The following is an 18,484-nucleotide window of genomic DNA, read 5'->3' as shown; positions in this document are numbered from 1 at the left end:
CTTACTTTTATATTATTAAAATTGTAATCAAATTTTAAATTTTTAATATCTAAATATAAATAATTATACAAATATCGTACTATATTGCGCACTACACAAATATCGTAACAATAAAAATAAAAATAATACAAATATAACTCAATCACCTTTGTAATATAAAAAATTATATTTGTTCATACAAAAGTACAACATAAAAAATATTTAGTGGCATCAAAACATAATAGTCAATAATTTTGCCACATCTGAATTGCTAAAACATCTCGATAATATGATGCTTTTACAGATTGTACTGCAAACTCCTTTTGAGTACGTGCGACTAAAATAAATTATAAAAATAAATAAATAAATAAATAATAACATAAGTGAATATAATAAATAAATAAATTATTTTTTAATAACATAAGATATGTTTTAACATTAAAAATCACTAATTTAATATAATAAATAAAAATATATTTATCAATAACATAATATATTTTTATGTATTATTAATTAATAATATATTGTCACAAAATTTAAAACCATTGCTTGAATTAATTATAGCAATGGGATAATTACACCAAAACAATTTATCAAATATTTATTTTAACAATATTTTAATTATGACTATTAAATCAATAATTTAATATAGTAATTATAAAATAAATATATTAATAAATAAAATATAATATTTTATAAATAAAAAGTATAAATTATTATTTTTACGACGGTTTAATTTTTCCTGCGGGTTGTCTTCCTCAGTTGGCAGGAGACTACGGTGATGGGCGAGCGGGCAACAACGACGGAGGCAACGGGCCAACGGGCAATGACGACGGAGGCGGCACTCCAACGGACGTCGAGAGGGAGAAGAGAGAGAGGCCGAGAGAGAAGAGAAGCTGAAGGTCATGAGAGAGAAAAAAAAAATTCTCTAAAACCTCGTTCCACAAAGGTTCCTCCTCTATCCCTTCGATAGCAAAATGTATTTGAACGATGGTAAATGAAATCCGAGCTCGACCCCTCAGATTTTACTTACCATCGTTTAATGCCTGAAATGGGGGAAAGTGAAATATAGTTGAAATCCGAGCTCGACCCTTCAGATTTTACTTACCATTGTTTTATGCCTGAAATAGGGGAAAAACAAAATACAAACTATATTTCACTTCCCCCCCCCCCCCCAGTGACCCTAACCCTTTTGTACTAGTATAAGTGTACATAGAGCACTAACTGGGGCATTATAGTCATACTTCATTCTTCTCTGTTAGACTTTTCCCTAAAACTCTCTCCGTCTCCCTGGTGTTCCCTCTCTCGCCTTTGTCCCCTCTTCCTCTCATTTTCGTCTTCTAATTCTTCTTTTTCTCCTCTCTCACCCTCATAGTCGAATACATTATCATGATGTTGGTTAATCAAGTTTTTATCGTTTGAAGTCGTTGTTAGCACCTTAGCCCCCAACGGGGATCCAGATTCTTCGACGCCTTTTTAACCCAATTCTTCTTTCTCCTGAGAAGAAATTCAAACATCTGGAACCAACGTCCTCGTTTCACACTTGAGGCAAAACAGGCACGGCAGCAGGCCACCAAGCATCAGCATTGAGCCGATAGCTTTGAAGCACACTGCTTTACTCACTTGGCTGTCCTGTGCTTCAGCTACTCCTCTTCATCCCTAAATGGGTTACGTCCAAGAAGCTAGAGAAAATCATGTAAAGAAGAAAGAGGAAGAAGGTCTACAAAATCCTTGCCTTTTTTACTTATCTCCTTTTCTTTGCACTGAACCTACAATTTTTTTAATTTTATTTGTTTCTGGTATATGTCATGGCATTCGGCGGAGCAGGCTATGTCAGCATGACTTCAATTTGTTTAATTTTTAGAAAGCATAAGACCTACATTATTATTTTTCTTTTTGTGATCTACCTCTGGTTCTTTGTGGAATCTGAAATTAAATGATATTGATGGAAAAATTTCGTATGTTACTGTTATTTAGTTTATGCATTTAAGCGATCGTTCTGGACTGCTTTATTCAGTCAAATTCAGATAATCAGTGAATCCATATGTTTCGCGTTCCTTGGTTGGGCTTAATAGAACAAATGTAACATCTGATTATTCTGGATAAAGAAATGCTTCGGTTGCTTGTTATTGATTATTCTCATGTTCATTCCCCTTTTCGAGTCTTTTGGTTGGTTAAAAACTTAATCATGATATTTTCAGCTCTACGCAGCATAATGAAGCAAAAGGCGCTTAAAGAGTGCTATCACTATACCTCCAAATATGCTGAATGTGCTACAGGAAGAACTTTGTCCGTTGTTTGGCAATGTCGGAAACAAGCAAGAGAACTAAATACCTGTCTTCATCAGTAGTAAGTTTAACAAATGAAACCCTGAATTTTACTTGCTATTTTTTTTCTTATCATTATAGAGCATAGACATTTTGCAGTGGCACGTATTGCATTGATCTAATGCACTCAAGACTCTTTTGTATGTATTTGAAATGTACCCTTTTATTCACATATCTAGTTCTAGTCTTTATATAATGATTTAAATGCTGATTTACTTCATCTTTATTTGCCAAAGTGAAATACGCAGCGTTGTGTGTTGCACCGAGTATCATGTAAGAGTTGCTAATTGAACAATCTAGATTGTTTACCCTTTTTATTTATGACATTCTTATTCACATGGTCAAGGACCTACATCTCATTCAGTTCCTTCAGGTCTGCAAATTTAACTTGTTTATTTTATTTTATTTTCTATAAAAGTTAAAATTTCATTAAGATGAGAATATACGAGACATAAAAAGGCCTAAACAAAGGTCCCCCAAACCAACACAGTCATCCTACATCAATGGGGAATGAATTACTCTCAATAAGATGAAGAAGAGTAACACCAATCTGAGCTAAAGCAGTTATAGATTTTGCATTATGCACAACATGAAACCAAATAAAAAAGAATTAAGCATGTTCGTGTTGTTAATAATTTGATTGCATTACTCAGATTTGAAGTACTCTCAGCTCTTTTCTCTCCCTTGGATCGGGCTTTTCTTTCTCCAAGCACTATGAAGTAGTTTGAGAATCTGTGATCGAAAATTAATAATTCTGATTTTGAAGTTTTACACTCAAAACAAATTAGACAGGGTCTCATCACTTGGCATTAGGGGTGCACACAGGTTGGGTTTCCCTAAATCCCAACTGAACCCGACCCTGAAACCCGTACAACAAAAAACCTGAAACCTGACCTAACCCAATCCCCATCCCCGTCTCGTCCCTGCCCCTGTTTCATATCCCCACCTCATCCCTATCCCGTTTCACATCCCCGCCTCTTCCCCGCGCGTCGGGTTTGGGACCCTGTCCCCAATCCAAAACCCGACGGTTTTTTTCCCTGCCCATCCCCGACCTATAGGGTGAAACCCGAAACCCAAACCTGGGGTTTGACCCAACCCGATGCCTACACCTAATTGGTATCATCAATTGGCATGTCAGCTGTAGCTGGATACCAAAAATTGATTTCCTTTCATATTAGCTTCTTCCCCCCTTTTTCCATTTATTTGTCCTAGTTCCTTTTCTTGTCAAATTTCTGTGAATGACTAAATTCTGTCTTGTTATTCTGTACTCAGATTGTAGGGTTTTGGTAATTGGAGATTTTGAATTTGTGAGATCTTTAGAATTACGCATAATCTAGTGGGTATCTTAGTGCTTATTGTGGCCATGTTACCTGCTTGAAGTGAATATCTCCTGATGGAAGCCTTTTGAAAACAAAGATTAAGCTTGTGAACTTATACTGATGACATGGTTGAGAATCTTATTCCTCTATTTTCTTGGCAGCACAAATGACTCTGTATTAGAAGAAATGAAGAGAAACTACATGCTTGAGCAAGTGAATAAAGGAGCTCATAAGATCGGAACAGATTGTCAACAAGAGTCCAAGTAAATTAGGAGTGAAAAAGAAGGTACAGAAATTGATATAAAAAACAGTTTCATGTTATGCCTAGTGAAACAGTACTTTCACATAAATGTGAAGATTTTTATTTATCTTTTCATGTTCTTGGTTATTTATATTAAATGCATCAAAGAGGTAAACATCTGAACTTGTCATGAGCATGTACCCTTGGCTAACCTGAGTATGGTCATAGGTTTTCAGTGCCAAGTAGAAAGGGCAAGAAACAAGTGAACCTCTACTATGAGGTTCTCAAGTTGTTGTTAAGACGCATCTGTTTGCATGAGCTGGCATCGTTTGTGTAATCCACTGATATTTCTGAATTAGCGGCTCATTGAGCTGATTCTGTTTCCTCTTGTACATCAAACAGTAAAAAAAATTCTGGTCAAAACATACAGCCATTAATGCAGTAAAATTAACAATCATGGTGTGCAATCCCCCTCGTAGTTTATTTAGTTCCATTCCAAGTTGATGGTTCTGTGATGGAAAATGTGCTCCTGCTTGTCAGCTCCCACTAGATTATTTAAGAATTAGGATGCGTTATCAATAAAACTACCACTGGTGTCTTCTTTAACACATATCTCAAACTTCATTCCAATACCCAAATAAATTGTACAATCTCCATACTTCAAATACTTGTTTTCTTGTGACAGCCAGTAACCAATATTCCCTGACAGCGGTTAGCCAATACACCCAACAGACCGATCTGTTAGGTGCGGAAAGCTACCTCCTACAAGTGGACGGAACCACTCTGACACCCACCCTGCCCATTCTTGACCGCCTCTTACGGGATTCGAACGCGGGACGTGGCGTGCCCAGCTCTGATACCATGATAGAGGCTAGCCAATACACCCAACAGACTGATTTGTTAGGTTCGGAAAGCTACCTCCTACAAGAGTGGACGGAACCACTCTGACATTCCCAAGTTCTAAATAAAAAAAGTAGAGCAGCTGAGTTTCCCATTTCAAGATCTCCACGGTCCATGCAGCACTGAGAACAACTGACCAAACCTCATTACAGTTGGAAAGAATCTTACAAAAATATTTGTAGTTCTGGTCTAGCGGCAGAGCTACCATCCAAATGTGGTTCTTAGAGATTATAGTTCCTCCAACCTGATCAACCATGCCATAGTGCACACTTGCAGATACAGGGTGTTGTAAGTTCTTGTGGTGATTTTAGATGACTCATTAAACAGTTCATTTACTTTCTTTACCACCCAGGAACCTATGTGAGAGAATGATTTAATTCCAACATGCAACTGATTTGTCCTCTGACGCTTCTCAACATATGCACAAAATATTTGATCTCTTATAAGCACTCGCATATTGCCAAATGGATCTCTAATTTCTGCCATCTCTATGTGCTCCCAAATGGTTCAACAGATAGAACATAATAGCCTTGCTGTATGTGGTTCTATGCATAATATCTATTGGTGTTGACTCCTGGTCCTGATTTTTGGATGGAGGTATTATAAACTGGCAACTTCCAACCATCTGACATATCAAAGTTAGAACTAGGGCAAAAGATCTATAGAACTCCAACCTGGTGGCTTCTACTCATCTTGAATTTCTTTCCAAAGTTCAACTATGTCATTCCACCTTCATGCTGCAGAGGACACATTTGTCAGCAAAATGTGTTCTCAGGTTCTAAGGCAAATAGATGTTTAGCGACTGATTTTCCTATTTCAAGATCTCCATGATCCTTGCAAGCACTTAGAGGAGGGCGATAAAGGTGCTTGAAGTAACTTCAATTCCCAATTCACATGTCGTATTAAATAGTTTGATTTTTGTTGTACCAGACCCATGAAATCCATAAACAGAAATCATTGAATTCCATGATGCAACTAATTTGTCCTATGAACTTCTGAATTTTTTTTTTTTTTTTGAAATGATGCTGAACTTCTGAATATTTTAACAGCTGCTTCCAACCTTCCGCACTTACTGTACATATCCACAAGTGTTGAGGACATAAAACTATTCCCCTGAAGACCATATCGGACTACATAACCATTAATTCCTTGACCATGTCTTAGTGCTCCTATTTGAATGCAGACAGTTAGAATTGTAGAGTGGAGAAAAAATCCCACATTGAAAATAAGGTTGAACAATAGGCCTACTAAGAGGTTGGTCATTTTGGGATGGAACTGGGCTCAACCCAAAAATCCAAAACAGTATCAGAGTAGGTTGTGTGTGGGCTAAGACCCAATTTGTGCTCCCCATGTTATATGTGTGTTGTAGGTTCCATGAAGGAGTTTATGTGCCCCATTAGAGGGTTTGTGCTCCATTAAAGGATTTGTGCCCACGTCTCAAGGCTTGTTATGTATAAGCTTGGACATGAGGGAGAGTGTTGAGTGGGAAAAAGTTTCACGTTGAAAACTGAGAAGAAAAGTTAATGGTTGATAAGGTTGAGCAATAGACATAGGCTAGTCATTTTGGGATGGAACTGGGCTCAACCCAAAAATCCAACAAAAATACTAATGATCGTAAATTCATTGGGTTTGAATTCAAGACGGTGGAAGGTTCTAAGGCCCTTTTACCATCCTTATCGAGTGCCAAACCAGATAACATACAATTCCATAATCAAAGGTTAGAAGTAGGGACTTGTATAAAACAATAATTCTGCACTGCTAATATCTCTACACCAACAATACATAGTTATTAATACTTTTTTCACCTGATTATCATGATCACTCGGTATTTTCCGAGCAAGTCCATGAATAAGTTCTGCATGGTCCTTGAGTACAAGATTTCCAAAGACGGAGATAACAGTCTGGACCAATGTCTGTATCAAACCACATTTTGTTGAAAGCTTTGGGTGACTCTATGTAACAACCATTCGGTATAGAACCCACTATTATTATATTCCAAGATACCATATCACTTGCAGCCTTGTTAGTCTCCATCAATGAGAGTGAAGTTCTCATGTTTCTGCTGTTAACATACATCAGCATCAGTGCATTAATAGCCAAAATATCTTCCTGAAATCCAGATGTGACCATCCAACAATGAGTGGATTCTCCAAACTGGTTGTCTTTTCTAGAGTTGCATGAAGGGAGAATGTCTAAAACTGTAGACAACCTGCATTGTGGACCCCATTGAAGCAATTCTCAAAGCAACATTTTAGCCTTTATTGCCCATTATCTGAGTATCCAGCAATCATTGTATTCCATGCGATCAAATCTCTGTGCTCCATGGATGCAAACTGATGGTAAGCAAATCATAAACCATAACAATTCGTATACATGTCCAAATGGCTTTTAATTACTGGCAAATCGAACTGTAGCTCTCTGATTACGTACTGCAAATCCATGAACTGTTTTTCCTTCACGTAACAAACTATACTTGGTGCACAGTTGTAGTAAGGGAGGGACTAACTGAAACTGGTTGAGTCCTGTTTAATTATATTTGCTTCAAAAGATTGAAGGCTTCTGTGGCTCTTCCGTGCTCTGCCAGCCCCTCAATCATCGAGTTCCATGAAATCGCATCCCTGTGTGTTAGCTCTGTAAATAACTTTTCTGCTGCATCCATGAAGTCACATTTTGAGTAGAACGAGATCAGATCCAGGGGACTGAAAGATTTCATTTTTCATCATACGCTATCTTTATCCCAAACCATGAACAGATTCACCAATACACAGTTCTCCTAGACAAGAACATGCTGAGATGACACGAGAAAGACTAGTGCTATCAGGATGGACACCCAAGAAGCTCATCTTGGTAAAACAACTTAATGACTTCTCAGTATATCCATTATGAAGATACCCACTGATCATTGAATTCCAAGTAGTCGAGTCTCTAAATTCCATCTTTGCAAACATAAACTCAACAGAGTTCAAAAGGCCACACCTTGCATACATATTTATTAGTTCATTTCAAAGGAAACAATTTGAGTTCAACTCCCATTTTAAGGTTATTCCATGCACAACCCCGCCTTGCTGTAACTTTTTCAAATTAGATAATGCAGATATATCAATTAGAAGACTGTAGATTCACTCTATATCCCTCAGCATGTATAAAAAAAATCTTAATGCACTAATGAAGCATTTATTGTAAAGGCATATGCACTCATCATTGCATTCGCTATGAGATCTTTGTTAGAAATGCCATGAAAGAGAGACCATAAAGAATGCAAATAACCTTCTGTGGCATACAGAGTGAAAAATCGGTTGATGTGGAGACATGGGCAAGACTTCCCGTTTTCAAAGCAAAACAATGAAAGGCATCAATAACTTCTAAGTCTATGCTTGGAGAGATGATAGGTCCCTTTGCAGCATTTTGTTGAGTGGCCTGTATGTGCTCTGTTTTTGGTTTGACTAGATTGTTTCTCTCATCAAATTTTTCTGAAAAGCCAGGTTGGAGGGTGCTGATATGGACGGCTTGCAGTTAAGGATTTGGCAAACTAGATTTGGTCTTGTATTGTTACTTGATCCTGTAAGTGATGAAGCAGGAACAGAAAATCTCTTATGGTGTGACTGTATTGTCCTCAGTTCCTGGCGGATCCCTCTGCTGAACCCGTAAGACTACTTACCATTTACCTCTCTAACTTACCCGACTTACTGTTAGAAAATAATCAGTGACACATCCGTGACGAGTAACTGTTGTTATGGGAGCCTCTGAACAGGAGGAACCCCCTCCATCATCTTTTATCCTTCTCACTAGAAGTCACGAATCTGTTAAGATTGGCTGCTGGACAGCCAACACCTATTAACCTGTTTCAGCAATAGGCCGAGTAGTCCTGTCCAAGGGTGACATCGAGCCGAACCGAGTCGAGCCCGACATGCCTATGTTCGAGCCGAGTTTGATTTAAATATTTCGAATTCAATCTCGAGTTGAGACTAGGTTCGAGCCTAAAATTGTTATTGAGTTCGAGCCCAAAAATTTTAATCGAGTTCGAGCCGAGTTCGATCTTCAACATTCATTTAAAACTTTTTAAAAAATACATGTCTCGAGTTCGAGCTCTAACATATATTTAAAATTTTTTTAAAAAATATATGTTAAATAAATTATATATAAAATTATGCATATATTATACATAAAATTGAGTATACATTTTACATAAAATTAGTTTACATAAAATTGGGCATGACCTCTACTTAAAATTAGACATAAGGGTGACATCAAATCCGGCTGAGTTCAAACTTTCTTATGTTCGAGCCGAACTTGATTTAAATATTTCGAACTCGAGTTCAAGTCGACCCTAACCTCAAACCTAAAATTGTATCGAGCCCTATGATAGGGAGCTTAACCTACATTTAATACTCTAGATAAAATATATGTCAAATAAATTATATATAAAATTATGCATACATTTTAAAAAAAGAATGATAAGGAGGTTTAGGATTGAATCTTGATAATGGATTAGAATGTACCAATATTAATATTTTTTACCCCAAATGTTGTTTAACTTATTTTGTAATTTTTGAATATGGCCATAAATTTACTATGACCTCCTTAGTGCACTTGGTTGAAAATTTATATTCTAGGAAAAACTAAAAATGTTTTCCTATGTTACATATTTCCAAAAAGTTTTTTGAATAAAATCCTATTACTATTAGTGACTTACAAGAAAATTACAAGAAATATTTTAATTTTTTTCGAGGAAAGTTAAATGGACCTCTTATTGCCTCATCTAGGAAAATAAATAAAAATTAATAATCAATCTAATATATTACTATACTTATTGATAATTTTTTAATCAAATAAAATGTCAAACACAAAATTGCAATGAAAATTGCCTCATGCTAAAAGTATTATAACATCAACTATCAAATACTTATTAAAAAAATTTCTATACGATTTTCTAGTCATTTCGGTAGGAAAATCTTACTTAGAAAATTATATGATTTTTTTAATAAGAATTTTCAATTAGAAAAATGTTTCCAAAAAACTTGATGCACTAATAGTCTCTAGAAACGTATTTCTACTAAAAATGTATTTTCAATATTTTTTGAAAAAACCAGTAATAGTCTCTAAAAATGTATTTCTACTAAAATGTCTTTTCAATTTCTTTAAGAGCCATGAGGAAGGGACAACCGGAGTTTAAGAAAGATTTTTTTTTTTTTTTCACTTGCTTATGATATCGCACATGCGAAATCGTCTTCATGCTTAAATCTTTGGTTTTCTTCGTTGAGACGACGTCGAGGGAAGGGGTCTAGCAGTGCAGGACCTGTTGTCGGGGATGACGGAAACAGAGGCGAAGGTAGACGAGGGGAGGAAGAAATCGAAGGAAAAAAATGGAACCAAGTGGTGAAGGCGTCAGTTGTCGATGATGACAAGACGGAGGGGCTCAGAGGTGACGAGGGAAGGAAGAATTCACAACCCCCCGTTAACGAGCCGGCTCGCGAGCTTTCGGACTGAATCGTGACTCGATCGAACTCGGCTCGTTAATACAAACGAGTTTTATCTGGATCTCGAACTTGGTTCAAGACGAGAGTTCGAGATCCAGGTATACCAAATCGAACCGAGCCGAGCTCGTGCCGCTCGCGAACCGGCTCGGTTCAAAGCCACCCCTAGTCCTGTCTAGCCATAGTGGAATTGCATCAGGGTTTATGGCTTTGGGTCGCTGGTGTTTGACGATGTTTTAGAGTGGTTATGTAATTGAGAGTTTGAAGTCGTAACCATGACCTGGGACTTTCCAACCAAGAATTGAAAGAGTATTCAAATATATGTCCATAGGAAAATATTATAGAATTATATCCATTTCTCTTAACAGATCATAACTCAAGCGCGCTATTGAAATACTTACAGTCTACAAACAATGTTGTCTGCCATTTCCTTTAGCCAGTTAAATCCAAATCATGACAGGACACTCTAGTTACACCAGTTATTGTTCGCCTAGACCTGTATCTGCTATCATACTAGCAATGCTAAAATAAGAGATGATCTTTGATGTTGGATTTCATATTAGAGAGGTCTTGAATGACATTAGGGGAAGGGGCATTTCCATTTTTTAGAGGATGTCCTTTAGGAACCAGATAAAGGGAGCCCCTTGGTCTTTTCATTAGGGCAATATCAGAGGTTTTAACCTTCACCTTGTCTATCTTGAAAAGGCGAGAGATCTCACACCGGTATGGGCAACCACTCCTAAATAATCCCTATCTAGATAGGCAGGGCCATTAGGGAACTAGAGCCCGGAGCTCTTTTGTGCTTCACATGAGGATAATCTTGGGAAGATACCGGGTCAGTCAAGACTGCAAGTCTGCAAAATTGGAGGTGACCCCTAGGAAGATTGAGTTCTTCGTGCCTCTAGATTCTGATTTTCGGAAGCCCCAACCCTTCAAGCTATTTGACTGACAGCAGGGAAGATTGCAGAAAAGCATATGGCATCTCGATCGACTTTTTATTTTGTCGTCTTTATACTTGTTTGTCTTTTCCATCGATCACGACCATTTTCCCGTTTCATCAAATCTCCTGACCATTTTCCCAAGCTCTGAACTCATTTATCTGTACAAATTGCACGGTTTCTACTTTCATCTTTCTACGCAGTCTGCTCGTGTAGTTATCAAGTTGCCTTTATTCTAGGAAAAGGTGAGACAAAAGAGCTGATCGTTTTGTGAAGTAGAATACCAGAAAGTCCCCATGTCCCTTGTGGGTTCCATCTGTGCAGTAGAACTTCGAGTGTTTCAAGCTCTCACGGAGCTGTGAATCTGAGAGCGTCAAACAATATGGAATAGAGAAAAAGTATTTTCCAGAATCTAGACCCAACTTCACAGTTTCTTGATCACCTTCATTGGAGTTGGAGCTTCTAAGAGAGAGAGGAAAAGGCTTTCTTCCATTTGTGGAAACACGACAACCGACCCACTCATGGGAGATGACTCAGGTCACATTACAGCCGAGTGAAGTGAATTAGGACGCAGAGAAAAGTCAATAGGGGCCCCTGCCCTTCACATTTATAAATCGAAGGAATTCTTCTTCTCCGTCATGAACTTACAGCTTGGTCTTATCCTCATTTCTGCTCTCTCTACAATCAATATAAGAAGACCCACCTTCGCACCCAAGGAGCAAAGGCCACTGGCACAAGTGTTAATGTTATATGAGAAGGAGAATCATGGGTGCCATTTCTCTGAGTGACTCGAGGTTTGGTTCCTATGTTGGCAACGAGCATGGTCAACATGGCGCAGTGATCGAAGAGATTGAAGGGCTCATTAGAGTTTATAAAGATGGTCATGTAGAACGATCACCAATCGTCCCGACTGTCTCCGCAGCCTTCGCCACCGAGCCAGATGTGATCTCCAGGGACGTGACTGTGGACGATTTCAATGGCGTATGGGCGAGGTTTTATGTCCCTAAACGCCAAACCAAGCTACCCTTGCTCGTTTACTTCCATGGAGGAGGATTCTGTGTCGGCTCCGCTGCCTGGAGATGCTACCACGGGTTCCTCTCCAAGTTAGCCTCCGCAGCCGAGTGTTTGATCATGTCCGTGAACTACCGGTTAGCGCCGGAACACCGTCTTCCAGCGGCGTTTGATGATGGCATTTCTGCTGTCAAATGGGTGCACCAACAAGCGGTTAGCAGCAGCGACGAGCAGAGCTGGTGGTCTGCCCGGTGCAACTTTTCAAAGGTGTTTGTTGGAGGCGACAGCGCCGGCGCTTGTTTAGCACACAATGTGGCCACTCGCCTCGGAGCACCGGCAGGACTCAAGCCGGTGCGCGTGAAAGGGGTTGTTCTTATACAGCCGTTCTTTGCCGGGGAGGCTCGAACCGCGTCGGAGAGGAACATGGTGCAGCCTGCGAGTTCCGCCCTCAGCCTCCGAGCTTCGGACGCCTACTGGAGGCTGGCCCTTCCGCCGGGGGCAAATCGTGACCACCCCTGGTGCAATCCTTTGTCCAAAGGAGCCTATAACCTGGAAAATCTGAGTCTTCCGCCCACAATGGTCTGCATCTCGGAGCTGGACATATTGAAGGACCGGAACTTGGAGTTTGTTGCTGCAATGAAAAGTGCAGGGAAGAGCGTGGAGCAGGTCGTTTACACGGGAGTAAGACACGCCTTCCAGATCCTCCGCAACTATCCCTTGTCCCAAGTTCGTACTCATGAAATGATAGCACATATCAAGGCATTCATCAGCGATGGATCTCTAAACGAGTGCTCTTCTTTTTAGGGGATCACTTTGAAAAATATGTCACTGAAAATGTAATATATCACCATTTTCTTAAATGATTGTGCTGATGGGGTGGATTAAGTAGAGGATACCCAAATTCGATCCTGTGATCATTAATAAGTTGTAGTTTTCCTTTGTTTGGGGTTTTCTGTACTATGGAAACATCAGGGGAGATTCACTTGGTTCTGGAGTAGGTTTACAAACTAAACCTGTGGAATGGCAAGAACAACAGGAAACCAGAATAGCTCAAGTTTTTACTTGTTTTGGATGATACTTACTAGTACATAGAAGCATGACGAGGGAAATTAAAAGTGGACAAGTTTCTTACCTTTTCAATCCTTTTCCTCCATAATGCAAGTAGGTCTCCATCCACTAATAGCCGTATATGCAGACCTTTGTAAGGAGCCTTGAGCGCAAGTCAAGGAGGGACAAGAACCCATGATGTGAAGCTGTATTTGATAGAGATGGGGAGTGGTGCATTATTAAAGGTGCCTTCTCAACTGGAAACTTTCAAACTTGATGAAAGCTCACAAGTTTGGACGGTTTTGGAGAGAGAACCAGAGTTTTCTTTTTGTTTAATTTCTGAGGATATAGGCTTGTGAGTATCCAATAACGTAATCCCTTGCCAACCATGGGCAACGTCCTTTCCACAAATCACGAAAGTTGCACTTAATGGTTCCAGACAGGGAGTTGAAAGAAAGAAACTCATCTTGGTCCTACATTCTTGGAAATGTCTGTTCCTTGTCGCTTCAAGTTCCGGCTTCTTCAAGAAACACCCACGCGGCACCTCAAGAGTTAAACAAGGACAACCATCAGTCATGGTGATAGACTCAAGGCACCAAATTTGATTCAAAGCGGTGAATAATTACTCCCGGGGTCAAATCGATCCCTGAGCCTTACAGTTAGTGAAAATCCTCCCCAGAAAAGCCAAAGAAAAGAGACCCCACCACACCCCTTCTTCAGAGCTTCTAGTTTAAATTCAACACAAGCAATGACATGCCACCTTTAGATGTTCAGGAGGGAGGGATCTAGCTCCCCAACACTCGTTTCATCTTTTTTCTGCTGTAAAGCTTGAGGTGTCAAGCACTAAAATCCTGCACATCGTCTGCAAAAGGGCCCATCCTAGAGCAGAAAACGAATGTACTGCAGCTATTTGAAGAAATGCTCCAACCACAGTTTCTTACTGGATAAAGCTCCGTGTATGCTGATGCATCAGAAGGGGCATGTAGACCCCCCATGTCTGCAATGGGGGTTACAGAATTCAACTAGGGAACCCACCAGTCACAAGCAGTTCAACGCTCAAAGCAGGTAGGTGCCTTCTTCACAGACAAAATCATAGAAACACAGAAAAGAGAAAACAGGTCCTTGGAGCACCATTAGACCCACCAAGAGGACAGGTGGAGCTGAGTCTAGACTGACGAACTATTTTCTTTTCCTTGTGCAATTTGTTGTCATTTTGAATGGTTTTTCTTTTGATGGCTTAGTGTAAATATTCAAAACTCCCAAACAATGCTTCCCATGATAAAAGCAGTGCTTTTCCATTAAAAGGGAGTGATTTTGTTTGAAACATAGTACATTATCAACAATTCTTTTTTCCTACATTTCTACTTATTGTGCCTCTTTTTTCTATTTTTCCATTTTTTTCTTGTTTCTTTCCTTCTTATTCTTAGAAATTTATTGAACCATGAAGTCCGTTCATTTCTAGGGCCAACACATAAATACAAGAGATCTCAAGAGAGGGAGAGAATAAATGAACTCTTACTCTTAGGCGAAAAAGAAGAGGACAAGAAAGAGAGGTGTAAAGACGAATTTGAGCTAAGAGGAAGAGACTTGAATGCTCTATTCCAAATGCCTTGAGGTTGTATTTGTATTTGTGTGAAGGTGTTTATAATATTCGTGCAAGGATACAAAAAGCGGATGATGTGTTTAAGAAAATCTCTAAAAAGGAACAATCTCTATAATAGTGAAAGAATGGGTGAACAAAACAATGATGAGGTTATAATACCAATTCTAGAGTTATCAAAGTACTTCTATTGAGTCTATCGTATGTACTTTACAAAGTATGCATCGTATGTACTTTACAAAGTATGCATACGAATTAATATGGATGATGGTACACACAATTACATTCACAACCAAAAATGCTTAATTGTTGCAGGTGAGCAATGATTACTTTCTTGCATTTAATTGACCTTTGAGTTCTTGAATTTATTTGTTAAGTTATGTATGAGCGATTGCTAATCCGTAATAGTTGGGTGGGCAACAACTTCCACATAATGTGGGGCATCTTGATTTTGAGGTTTGACATTGTTGGTAGAATTGTTTTTTATATGTGGAAATTCATTGTTTTGTATTGTTTTCTATGTTGTTTGAAAAATTTTAGATGCGCCATGTAAGACTAGTTGATAACCATTTATAGTGAGGATGACCTACTAATGACATAACTTGGTCAGTTGTCCTTCACATATCTCGTCATCCCTACGAAGGTGCTACCCAAAAGATCATTCAACTCAATGGACTAAATGGACATAGTTATCTTTTTTCACATACGAAGTAATCTACAGATTACTAGGAGATGGTTCATCGACTTCCAGGTTCGAATAGAAGACTTTTACCAAAAGGCGATAAATAGCCTCCTCTCCCTCCAAAATCCCAATATATGGGAGGAACAACTCCAAATGTTCTATCTCCCTTCTACAAAATTCCAAATCAACCCGATTGGGCTCCACTATGCTATTAGAAGTGAAATGTTGAAGGCACTTATTCCGTTGTTGTCGCATTCGGAGGTGTTCCCTCCAATTTGGCATTTTCCTAGCATGTATCATTCTCCTTGGATAGAGTATGCTTCTACGCCATGTGTTTCATGTGATCCATCATGAAAATTTGGATTTGGTGGAGGTAGTAAAGAAAAAAGGTTCCTTTTTCAAAATTTGAGGTGTAATACCTCTAAAATCAAAAGGGGATTAAAAGAAAAGGGCTCTAGAAGGTGGAAAATCTCAAAGTTCGGAGTTTGGAAGGAAAAAATGAAGTGAAACATTGTTTAAAACATTCAATTTCTCATTTTGTGTTGTGAATGATGGATAATTTTGTCTCCATTGATCGATCAATCGCTTAAGTTGATCAATCAAACAGTATGCATTGATCGTTCAATACCCTTTGCAGAGTGACTTAAATATAATATTTTCATTTCCACTTCACTCTTATGGCACTAATTTTGTAGGTTATGTTCTTTAAGCTCAATCTTATCAACCTAGGTGAATCAAGGTGGGTTGCTCATGCTTAGTTCTCCTCAAAGCTTTGGGAATCGATCAAATCCTAATGGCTTTGTGAAAATATCCACTAATTGATTTTCAGTAGGAACGAATTCAATTCTAATAACTTTGGTTTGAACTAACTCTCTGATGTCTTATTTCTATATATTTTGGTTGAGAGTAGTGAACCAGGTTCTTACTTAGACATGATGTTCATATCACAATGGACTAGAATCTCACTTTGCTCTTAAGCCATAATCATCTAGTTATTGTTTCAACCAAATAAGTTGTGCACAATAATTTTCACAAGTACGTATTTAGCTTCAGTGGCAGATAATGTTGTTTCTTGGAAAACCAAGAGAAACATATTTCCAAATAATTTGCAACTACCACTCGTACTATTTCTGTCAAATTTTCATCCGAAAAAATCAACTTTAGAGTAACCTACTAGATCAATGGTTAATGAGTTTGAGTATCAAGGATCTACGTTGGGTGTTCCACGTAGATAACGAAAAAAAAAATTCATAGTCACTAAGTGAGATTCTCTAGGGTCGGATTGAAATCTAGCACATAGGCATACCGATAACATGATGTCCGGTCTACTGGGTGATAGGTAAAGTAAGAATCTTATCATGCTTATATAGATTTTTTTATATATGGCCATACCTAAGTTGTTCGAGTCAAGTTTCAAGGATGAACTCATAGGTGTGCTAATTGACTTAAGATTTTCAATGTTAAATCTCTTAAACAATCCTTTAGTGTATTTGGACTTGTTGATTTTTAGGATCAACACATAAACACAAAAACTCTCAAGGGAAGGAGAGAATAGAGGAAATCTAGCTTTTCAAAGAGAAGAGAGAAGACACTAAGGGAGAGAAAGAGAAGGAAAAGGGAGACAGGTGTAAAGAACAAATTTAGCCAGTAGGAAAAGGTTTGAATGCTCTACCCATGCATTGAGGTTGTATTTATAGTTGTGAGGAGTTTACAATGACTACAATGCCCTTAGGGCTACATGCTTCAAAATAAAAAAAACATTAGAGGACATACACCACCTTGCATAATTACAACTCTAAGTTTATTTATTTACTAGCCATGTCACCCCTACACACGTGGGTGTTTTTTAACACTCCCCTCAAACAGGTGTTTGTAACTTCACTTTGCTAATAATCTTTGTCAAGAAACTTGTTTGTTTGAAAAGAAATTTCGATTGCCTTGATTTGATTCATCTTTTTCTTTTCCACATCTTGCTTGTAGTATTCGTCTTATTCTCATCTTGTCTTCCCTTTACCTAGATATTCTAACCACATAAAATTTGATTACCACAACACATGGAAATCTTCATTGTTAGTTACCTACCTCTTATACTTTTTTTTTCTACTTCTCCCCCTTGGCTGAGAGACAAACCTACATCACAAGAAATTTAACCCTTAGAGATTCATTTTAAGTTGGGTCCTTTGGAACAACAATTGAAGCACTAGGTTATTTGGGCATCCAAACTTATTTGCATGAGGTTTTATGGGTTACCACAACCCTTCGATTGTTTTGGGTACCCGGTGTTATTTTATGCTATTTGTATTTTTGATTTGGCAAAGGTGGGTATAGTCTCCCACTTCATCGCAATAGTAGCATCGAATGTGAGGAATGAGAGTGAACTTCTTGTTTTTCCCAACTTTCCTCCTTGGTGTGGTATGATGGAACTTTGACTAGTTGTTATAGTTCAATGCCCTTCTTTTTAAAGCAAAAATCTATCACATAATAATTTATCTGTTAACCCAATGTGCCTTGCCCTTCAAGGCACTAAGCTCTTCGTTGAGCTTTACAATGTCATGTCTTTGAGCCCTGCTTCTTTCCTTATATATAGTTAGACTATGAATTGATTTCTTTAAAAGCAATTCTAGCTCATTTTTGTAGTCCCAATCGCTTCCCTCTTCTAAAGTGGTAGACTCTTCATCATCTTCAATAGCCATGAGTCTTACATCACTCTATTCTTTATAAAAAAAAGTTAGATTCTTCTTCCATAGCATCTTAAACTAAGATTAAGACTTTTTTCTTTTTGTTCTTTGAATCTTTGCTTGAGGATGGGGTTTTTCCTTCCAAGTTTGGGCATTTGTTTATTTTATACTCTAATTTGTCACACCCAAAACAAACATTAATTTTCTTGAAAGATTTTTCTTTTAGAGCTCTAGATTGGCATTTTTTGAAAATTTTCTTCTTCTTATACATTCTGTAAAGGTGTATAG

General features: G+C 38.2%; 2 protein-coding genes and 1 pseudogene across 4 annotated transcripts; 2 read left to right on the top strand and 1 right to left on the bottom strand.

The window, feature by feature from the left end:
• Positions 1-1,236: 1,236 nt before the first annotated feature.
• On the top strand, positions 1,237-8,470 carry LOC137960301 (uncharacterized). Of its 3 annotated transcripts, none has more exons than XM_068807881.1 (4): positions 1,237-1,697; positions 2,181-2,328; positions 3,787-3,911; positions 8,249-8,470. In XM_068807881.1, exons 1-3 carry the CDS (start codon positions 1,643-1,645, stop codon positions 3,890-3,892), a joined length of 309 nt encoding a protein of 102 aa, XP_068663982.1. In that variant the 5' UTR covers positions 1,237-1,642; the 3' UTR covers positions 3,893-3,911; positions 8,249-8,470. The 3 variants fall into 3 exon arrangements, with proteins under 3 accessions (XP_068663982.1, XP_068663983.1, XP_068663981.1); XM_068807882.1 differs by lacking the exon at positions 8,249-8,470 and adding an exon at positions 8,050-8,223; XM_068807880.1 differs by lacking the exon at positions 8,249-8,470 and having other exon boundaries at positions 3,787-4,049.
• On the bottom strand, positions 5,483-7,756 carry LOC137959323 (pentatricopeptide repeat-containing protein At4g19220, mitochondrial-like; annotated as a pseudogene).
• Positions 8,471-11,928: 3,458 nt separating the features above from the next.
• On the top strand, positions 11,929-13,075 carry LOC137960548 (probable carboxylesterase 17). Its single transcript, XM_068808199.1, has one exon. It carries the CDS (start codon positions 11,929-11,931, stop codon positions 12,991-12,993), a length of 1,065 nt encoding a protein of 354 aa, XP_068664300.1. The 3' UTR covers positions 12,994-13,075.
• The last annotated feature ends 5,409 nt before the right edge of the window (positions 13,076-18,484 follow it).

Source organism: Aristolochia californica, unplaced genomic scaffold (genome assembly GCF_029961685.1).
Source record: "Aristolochia californica isolate CCGP_79_NKW_82.1479 unplaced genomic scaffold, dmAriCali1.0.hap1 SCAF_3, whole genome shotgun sequence".
Lineage (NCBI taxonomy): Eukaryota > Viridiplantae > Streptophyta > Magnoliopsida > Piperales > Aristolochiaceae > Aristolochia > Aristolochia californica.
Note: the sequence above shows the minus strand (reverse complement) of the source record. Positions and strands in the feature narration are given on the sequence as shown.

What these genes read in the sequence shown, in the direction of transcription:
- LOC137960301 (XM_068807881.1), top strand. Translation starts at nt 1,643, where the DNA reads ATGGGTTACGTCCAAGAAGCTAGAGAAAATCATGTAAAGAAGAAAGAG. An exon ending in AAAGAAGAAAGAGGAAGAAG is followed by an intron (nt 1,698 to 2,180) that starts GTCTACAAAATC and finishes TGATATTTTCAG; the next exon opens with CTCTACGCAGCATAATGAAG. An exon ending in AATACCTGTCTTCATCAGTA is followed by an intron (nt 2,329 to 3,786) that starts GTAAGTTTAACA and finishes TTTTCTTGGCAG; the next exon opens with CACAAATGACTCTGTATTAG.
- LOC137960548 (XM_068808199.1), top strand. Translation starts at nt 11,929, where the DNA reads ATGAGAAGGAGAATCATGGGTGCCATTTCTCTGAGTGACTCGAGGTTT.